This window comes from Labrus mixtus, chromosome 14, assembly GCF_963584025.1.
Source record: "Labrus mixtus chromosome 14, fLabMix1.1, whole genome shotgun sequence".
Taxonomy (NCBI): Eukaryota; Metazoa; Chordata; class Actinopteri; order Labriformes; family Labridae; genus Labrus; species Labrus mixtus.
Genome location: NC_083625.1, coordinates 29,150,837 through 29,160,437, shown reverse-complemented (window position 1 = coordinate 29,160,437; position 9,601 = coordinate 29,150,837). Strand labels below are relative to the sequence as shown.

The 9,601-nt window shown below is 38.8% G+C and overlaps 1 protein-coding gene across 1 annotated transcript in view; it reads left to right on the top strand.

Moving 5' to 3' along the window:
* Positions 1–1,650: 1,650 nt before the first annotated feature.
* Positions 1,651–9,601, top strand: part of LOC132988588 (disks large 1 tumor suppressor protein-like) — a 30,369-nt gene continuing 22,418 nt past the window's right edge. Inside the window, exons 1-2 of the mRNA XM_061056080.1 lie at positions 1,651–2,964; positions 4,023–4,154. Coding sequence (XP_060912063.1) covers positions 2,946–2,964; positions 4,023–4,154 — 151 coding nt within the window. The 5' untranslated portion in view covers positions 1,651–2,945. The remainder of the gene's footprint in view (positions 2,965–4,022; positions 4,155–9,601) is intronic.

Below are 9,601 nucleotides of genomic sequence, written 5' to 3'. Positions count from 1 at the left end.
AGAACAAGAAACTGATATGTTTTAATAAGTACTATGGACATGGTGTGTTTTAAAGCCGACTTTGCCATCAGTGCATCAATATGTTTGTGAGAGGAGGAATGTGACATGAAGTTTTAGGAGTTTGAGTGATTGAAAGACTACAAAGGCCTGCTAAAAGTAAAGTCCTTTAAAAATTATTTCTAAACTGAAATTCTTATTGTGTGAAAAAACGCTAATTTAATTTTTATTGGTAATTATAGCATAAATATGTTTTTTCTTCTGATCAGTGCGAACTTGCATCTGGACAAACAGTAACTCAATACAATTTATGCAAAATCCAGGGCTTGTACAGCTTTAAAAAAAAAATTGTAGTAATGATTTTAAAATACAACAATCATTTTCATTTATATATTTATTTGGTTCATTTAGGGACTGTTATATTCTTTCTATGCTAAAGGCCTCTCAGCAGCACTGATATAAGATATGATGTTTTCTTAACTGACCAGCAGAGTCTGCTGTTTGGCCACAAATGACAAAAAGTCTTGGGAGGACTATTTTCAGACCATCATGCATCATCAAGTCAAGTAAAGACACTTAATTTTATTGATACAACCAAAGATACAAACAACAACAACAACAACAAAGATTGCTCAAGGGTCTTTACATTCTTAAGCATCCATAAACCAAAAAAGTATTTTAGAGCAACCCAATGAAGAGCCACAGAGCAGGGGTTCCTTTATTCAGACAAAATTCATGCCATGGGAACATTTGAGAGACCAGCATAGTTTAAATACTGTAAACAATGTGCTGACAAAATAACACATGCACACAAAAACACACAAAAGTTGAAGAATCATGATGCCACTTCTTTAACAGTCACTTCTCAAAAACATAGACAATTATTATTATTTTTATTTATAGCCTAGCATATAGCATATATATTTTAATTCTTGTATAACTATTTCTATAGAGATCATATTTCTGGAGTAGGCCTACATTGAATGTAGCGACATTTCACCTCTCACCTTCGCTCAGGTCTTGAGCTTTCTCATTGGTTCATCCGCCCTGATGCGACAAGAAATCCCACTTTTACATTGGTCTTTACGTCCTGTCAATCCAGACGGGAGCCAGCAACTAACGACCAGCCTCTGCGTTGCTAAGGTAAGTCAAACAGGTGCATCAAGCATAACAGAATCTAACCAGAAGTCCGACAAGTCCAACTTCAAAATAAAAGTACTGACTTTATAACTTCAATTATTTTAAGGCTCTTCTTGGTATTTAGATAATAGAATAGAATAGAATAGAATAAAAATATTTAATATCAATTTAAGATTGATAATGACAAATAGATTTAAATAAAAGTTTATTCGTATAATTTCTAAAAGCAGCACTGTTAATCTAGTGGCCTGTGGGGGTAAATTAATCATGTTGAATTTCATTGGCTAGAGACTTTATTAATTCAACTCCACTTAAAAAAAACGAAGACAATAATCATACAAATTAATTTACAGGCGACCTCTTTACTGGGGCTGTTTAAAAAAAATACAAAACAAATGTATCGATATGAGGCTTTTATTTTGAAAGCTGTAACGGGAACATAATTTTCTCTCTGCGTCCAGCTTGTTCCATGGCAATAAAACTGTTGGTAATGCTGTCAATTCATATGGCTAATGCTACTGTACAGTAGCTGGCTAAATAATAAATTAATTATAAAGAGATGTGGCAGCTCGAGGACAGTGCTGTTTTTTTATCAGAGGAATTTTTCGGAGAATTCAGAGACGGAATATGAAAATACATGAAGTCATATAAGAGCCATGCGTTTTCTCCCACATTTGGCAGGCAGGCATTTTCCTACAGCCAGGGTTCGCACCGGGAGAGCATCACTTCATCTGGCACCGCTGTTGGTTTGTGATTTTTCATGAATGCTAGCTTACTTACGATCAACATGCATTTCTACATTTACCCGCTGTGTCAACGTTAACAGGCAGCGTAAAATGATTTTTATTAATGTCTTGAATTGTCGTTACCCGCTTCTTGGGGAGTACACACACGTCCCCCCATAAGTCAGAACCTCCAGAATGAAACTCCGAAGGGGCTGTTTCTTGTTTACTGACAGGAGGAAACGCGTGGACAGCAGACATTCATTTTAAAACTTAGGCTAACATTAATGTGTGGTGAACCTTTACCCCGCGCGTTGACTTGAAGGCAGGTCAGAGAAGCTTCGTGAATGGACAAACAGGACTCATGATGTGGACCAGCTTTATGGTCAGAGGCTCGACCCTGCACAGTCACTCCAGACGGGATGTGTGTTACATTGGACTCAACAGAGAGTAATAACTACAGCCTGTCCTTTTACCTGACAGCTTCTCCTAATCACGGAATACTCAAAAACTTCTCTACAGTCTTCCTCAAACTGTGGTGTCCACCCATCTGTCTCACGACCAGTGGGCCTAGTGTGACCTGTCTTCCCGGTAGAGGCTGTTGGGATCATCATTGAGTCAGTCATGACCACAAACCACTGGGGTGCTGATTCCTCAGCTGAAGGAGGTTTTTCAAAAGAGGATTTTAACACAAGCGATGGAGCAGAATGTGTTAAAATCTGTTTTTCTCAAACGTTCTCTGTTTACGGGCCCATAACATACTCTACATATTGATAAAAGTTGATATTGCACTGTTTTGGTGGGTGGCCCTTATCTGTAGTTATTGCAGATACATGTTGGTGCTTCACTTACCTGGCACAGAGACATCAGTGATCAACTTCCATTCATTTTGATGACTGTAGACCTCCTGGATGCACCCTCAGGTGCCCCCTGGTGGCCCTTGGACTCCACGTTGAAAGACTCTGGTTTAAGAACAGCTGAGTTTACCCAAACCAATTCCATTCTATCAAGAAAGAAGTTAATTGAAGATGCACTGGAGACTGAACTGGAAGGCTTAGCGAGGGTGAAGTTTACTAAAAGTCAACCATGCCTATCAGAAAAAAAGGTGAGTAAAAGTGCCAGAGATATCAAGTGTTTGTCAATGTGTTATAACAAATGTTCATTTTCTCTTCAGCAATCTGTCACTTCACCAACATCACATTTGGGAGCATGTGTGGTAATACTAGTGGCAGTAAGCAACATGAACAGTCATTCCAATGAAAACAGCTACGTGATAGCCAGAAGATGCTAACCCTGATGGGTTGTTTTTGTCAGACCTGATTCTTAAAAAAACAAACAAATAGAAAGCAGGACGCTCACTGACTGATCAGACATAACTTCAATGTAATATTGTAGGTGACATGCAATGATGAAACTCAGTCATGTTAAACAACATGTTAAAGACATAATAACACCTGCTGTAGATTTAAGCTTGGTGTCCAGCTGTGGTTTCCATCAGAACTTACATGGACTGCACTAAAGGTCAGCAAAGCTCTGAGAGTACTTTTAACTGTCAACAGGAGATTTTGTTTGTCTCTCCTGTTTTATGTAACACCACTTAACTCGGCCTGCACAGAGCCTTGACCTTGACTCCTTCTAACACCTTGGTGATGAACATGATCACTGATTGAAAACTAGTCCTTATAACCCAACATGCTGTGTTAGACCAATCCAGGGCTCTAAAGACTTTGTGGAAGCAAACATATGTTTATTGTTCTTCCTGCTTCAGTCAGGAAGAAACGGGGATGCCGAGGCAGTTTTTGAAGCGTTTTGAAATGACATGTTCAGCTATCCCATATGTTTGTAATGATGTGGTTGTCCACATGTGTTTGGACATTTATTGTGTCCTGTAAACTGTCTGCAGAAGCTTTTGGCTTTGCAGCTTGGTATGTGTACAGCTGTATATGAAGGTAAACCCACGTAAACCTCTCCAAACTCATCTCTATATTTACCAACTTATATTTATAGTTCCAGTGCTCATGTACTTTCTGCAGTCAAATATTACCAATGTATACAATTATCATACAAAATATTGTAAAACTGATTTATGACACATATTTATGGAAGGAAACAACAAACCAAGTAAAGACTAAAGGCTGTCTTATCTGCCCCCCTCCTCTACAGACACAACTCGAGCCCTCGGGCTTCTGGAGGAGTACTGTACTAAACTGAGGAAGCCGGAGGAGCAGCAGCTCAAAACTGCCATTCAGAGAGTGATGGGGATTTTTAAAAGCAACCTGTTTGAAGCTCTTCTTGGTAAGTGTTTGGAGTGCATTCTGTGAAGTTTATATTGCTGGCTGGCCCTATGTTGCACTTAAATGAGTGCTGGATGTGTGGAAAGGGGAATTAAACTGGTATTAAACACTCATATTTTGGTGTTGAAATAACTAAAAGGTGTAAAAAGTTCCAGTAGATAAAGTCAGAAATGAAGAAGTCTTTGAAAGGGTTTCTCTACCTGTGTAAGCAGTCATGGCTTTATCACAAAAATACCCAACATGTTAAAACACTCATCATTAATGCTGCTCAAATCACAAAGCCCATTCAGTTTCCTCATCCATAATGTGTTATATGATAGGCCTTGTTTTAGAGTGCACGTGCAGACAGTGGTCTATCTGTACAGGCACTGTGGTAGACTTTATGATCTGCACACCACTCTGAGCCTCTGACCACCTTCCACTGTGAGGCTTCAGAAATGTCATTTCCTTAACCAGACCCAACCATAGGGCCACAGAGATGGATTCCATTATCGTGTGCCTTAAGGTATGTTGGACCTGGTATCAGTGGAAAAATCATATATTTACATCACTAGCTATAGATCCATATTAGTGCAGCTGCTTCCAAGAAAGATTCCTTTCCTTTTCTTTTTCTTTTTGCTAAAGAAGAATGTTTAACAGGACAGACAGAGGAAAGATGGATCCTTAGAAATGGAAGGAAACAGATATAAATCTGTGAAACATTTATTTTTATGCAATTTGTAGAAAACATTCAAGAGTGTCATCTCTGTTGGTGGTAAATAATACCATGTGAAAGACTGTTTCAATGACAGAAGATTTAAATGAAGAGCTGGACACCTGTATTAATATAGAACTTAATCTTCTGTAAGATTGGCAGTTTGTTGAATCCAACATAATAGAGGTCTTAAGCAGTAGAACATTATCTTAAGCTGGGCACACACTAAAAGATGAGAGAGACCACACATGACAACAAATTATGAGAGATTGAACAGTTTTATTCATATAGTGTGAGGTGTGCAACAATATGACCACCTCAGCAAAACACACACTAACACATTCATTCACCAACAACCACAATCTCTCAAAACATGTCATCTCACGCCGTCAAACAAGACACTTAAGTGTAAACAAACTTGATGGTAAAGCTAAATGTAGCTAGCTGTTAGCTACCTGGTACATCCATTGCCGGAGCAATTTCAGTCCAACGAGACATGGATAAACACTTGTGTTGTTTCTACAAAGTTTGTTGTCCATTTCTGACGTCCACCCAACTTTATGCTTCATGTTTGCCGTCGTCGCCATGGTTATGTTTATTGTTCTTCTGCTTCATCTTGTCATCTTGCTTCCTGATTGGCTATTGTTCCACCTGTGTGACAATGCACAGAGTCTATGCTCGGTTGTCCTCGGTGTTTTCCCCGCACAACAAGATTTCTGATCGTAAATATCGAATGATTTCAAATCGGGACAACCCCCTCCTCCAATCAGGTCGAGGAGAGTAAAATCCCTCTTAACACACCTCACACCACAGGAACATCTGGCACGATAATCTTTGGAATCATCTGATTATCGGGCCTTTGCTGACTTTGGTCAGAAGGTCTGAACAAGCAGAAACTGTTTGGGTATTGAAGAAAACGTGGGTAGAAGTGCAGCATTCATTTTGACCACTCATACACTTGACTTCACGTTAGACTCTTTACTCCCTAAGGGTGTCAGGAATACCTGCCCAAGGGTGAAATCAATCATGTAAAAAAAAAGACTACATCTGACAAGTTCTGTTACAGTAAAATAAATACAGTTCACCAGTATTTGTACCACTGAAAAGTCAAGATATGCAGTTTTTTAAAATGATTTGTTTTACACATTTCTCAACATTTCTCATCCAAAGCACTTCAGAGTCAAAACTTTTTCCCCTCAAGTCCTCAGCACTCAAATTAACCGTTTTTGAGAAAATATTATTAAAGACTATGAGAAATGCCTTCCTTTTGTAGTTAGATGACCTGGAGACTGACTAAGCCTAAACTGCTTTGTGAGGACTGACACACTGCAGCAAATATTGCAGCTGGGCCTGAAGTAGCTGCTGAGATACTTGGCAGGAGAGAGACAGATACAGTCAGACAGCAGTCTGCCTGCAGCCCTTCTGCAGACTCTGTCACCGTTTCACTGAGGAAGTCTCTTTGTTCTCTGCTGGGCTGCTTTGGCCACAAGGAGTTACACTGGAGCATAACTGGAGTTTGATTAGAGCATAACTGTCCTGTTACTAGCAGTATACTAATGAACCTGTACATAAAGACTCAGACACATTTTGATTTCAAATGATGGTGATGTTACCATACTTTGCAATATCATTGAAAATCAACACAAATAAGAGGCAATTATAATCAACGAGACAAAAATATATTGCCATACTCTTTCTTAACCACACACACACACACACACTGAGGGGCGGGGTTGATACATAGACAGATATCCTACTAATGCACATATATTGATTTGATAGTGCTTCTAAAATGTGCAGGAAAAGCAAGTACCAACTTGTTACTCCGAACTATATTATAAGACTCAACAACAACAAAAAACAAAAGAAAGCATTTAGCATTTAGAAATCCAAATTGAGATTTCTATTTCATGAAATGTGTGGATTGCAAATTTATAATCTTCCTCCACATTTTTATGCTTACATAATATCCTGCAACAGATGTTTCCAGGAACACGCACAGGTCTTGACTCATAAAACTGGAAAAAAAAAGAAGGAGAAATTTAGCTTATTGTTGAATAATACATCATCATAGTGTGAGATGTTGGGTTAACTCATGTCTGAGTTCATCACAGACACTTTGCTCTAATCTGAATAAAGACAGTTATGGTGATAGAGTACATCGTTGACACATGTTGGCTGAATGTTTGAATTTGTTTTCCATCACTGGAAACCTTTTTTTTTGCTTCTTGATCTTTGTTTATTAATCATTACTAGACTTTGTAAGTGTCCATGCAGAGTAGTTTTAACTTATTTATCAATATAAAACTGTTTCTCTGGTAATGGTGAGAAACAATCGCTCTATGGATTGCAATCAAACACGGTAACATCTCTGCAAAGGAATAAATGCCTCCTGAAATAGATGTAATCATCCTACAAAGCATTAGGTGCTGTCTAATCTGGTCAGGGGCGTGGGCGTCCCAGTTAAACCCCATCAATGCAGAGTGGATCCGTGTGTGGATTAACCCCTTCATCATCCCCACTACTGCTCTGTCACACATCTGCACAGTTGAAGGACTTAATGATGTGAGTCCAGCGCGGTCCATACATGCTCTGACTCACAGGGAAATAACTCTTCCTGCCAGAGCTGAACACAACATCCTGTCATCTTTCTTTCCACACATTTTTACTACTCAGTCCTGAAAATGTGATTGTTTTCTCTGAAATGCAACCAATGCATATCAATTTAAAACATTTGCATTCGTTCAGTTTCAGTATGATAAACATCCTAGACTTAAAGATTCTGTTGGGAACTGAGGATTTGTGTCCGTTTTGGCTGCCTATCTTCTTTGTTACGGTCTCATTCACTTTTGTAGGTCATAAAGAAGCATCAGTATTAATGTCAGTTTGTTTCATAACCAGATTAGAACTCATCACAGCGGGCTTAACACAGTGCGAGTGAGTGCCTTGTACTCTTACTTTCCATCCAACCCCACTATCAAATACTGGTTCTGGATATTAACTTGTCCAATAAATTTGTTTGTGATCATATCCCACAAAACTAATGCCATTCCCATCATCCTCACCTGCACTTGAATGTCAAATTCATCAAAATTTGAAGCTAAAAGCAGTAAACATAATACCTGCTCAACATCAGCATGATAGCACCTTCACCTTGAGTATGTGTCAATATGCTGATGATAGCATCCTGCTCATAGAACTGCATTACCTATGGAAGGGTTCCAGGTTGGGACTTGAGTTTTTGTAAGTGATAATATATAGTTAGCAGCTTGTTATTGTGCAATTGGCACTAGGGCTGTGCTCAAGAAATCGATATGGCAATATATCATCCTGTGCTCCTTGCAAACACATGTATGGATGCAGATGTTACAGAATCAATACGGCTGAAAAGCTGTCAGTTTGTCAGTGTCAGTTCACAATAACACCATAACCATAGCTCTGGGATTCAAATATTTTAATGTATTTCTATGATCTCTGAGGACACAAATTGAAGTGTTTGAAGTTGTAGGATCCCATAATATGCCTTTGCTGTTATTCTCAACAATAAAGAACAGCTGTTGTGAATTCAGTGTAGGACATGTTCATTATCCAAAATCAATATCACGATATGCATCGTATCGTGACCTCTGTATCGTGACCTCTGTATCGTGATATGCATCGTATCGTGACCTCTGTATCGTGACCTCTGTATCATGATATGCATCGTATCGTGACCTCTGTATCGTGACCTCTGTATCGTGATATGCATCGTATCGTGACATCTGTATCGTGACCTCTGTATCGTGATATGCATCGTATCGTGACCTCTGTATCGTGATATGTATCATATCGTGACCTCTGTATCGTGATATGTACCGTATCGTGGGGTTGTCCTAATTGGAACCCTAACAGGATAAGCAGGACTTTAACTTGGGAATTTTTTACATAAACTTGTTCATCTCACTTTTTTTTAAGTTCTGCCCAAATTAATGCGGAAATGCAAAATTGTGCAGTTTGTCGAGGGTCCGCTTGAGTCTGGCTTCAAGTGTCCTGGAAGTCACATACCACATTCAAAAAAGTCATTTTTAACAGCAGAAATTAATATTGTTACAGCATTGTACAAAAAGTGGTCTGATTAGTTATTGTTCTCATGTGCACACACTGTACGGAGGGAGATTGAAACAGCAACGAAAATGTATGTAACATATGTTAAGGAAAAATGCTTGGGTGGTAACTAAAGCCTTCACCTGTAATCTTTAGTGAGTGAAAAATTACTATGGGGTCATCAAGTGGTAAAAATGTGATCTACAACATTAGTGAATTTAACAGTACTCTGTTATTATACGGGTTATCTCTGCTTGTGGAAAATGAATAGAGGAGTCCAAACAAAGTCATCATACTTTACATTTCTGAGGGATTGAATCTATGTCTGAGAATTCACTGCTGGCATCAGTAAAACCCTCTGCTCCTCCTCAACCCTCCTACCATTATCCTACCATTCAGAACGAGGCACCATGACAAACGTTTCATATGGAGTTCTTTACACCTCCTAAGATTTAAGTTATTAACTAGCTCTAGTTATTAACTAGCTCTAGTTAATAACTAGCTGGTACAATACTTAAATAGTTTGTAGTGCTAAACTCTCTCCTGTTAGAATTCATGTTTTAACTAGGCTACGGTTGAACTCGTGCATAGCTGGTGCAACCCGGTGCAGGACCTTACTTTTATAGATAATGTAACAATATTGCGATGTAGAATTTAGCCAGCAGGGGGCC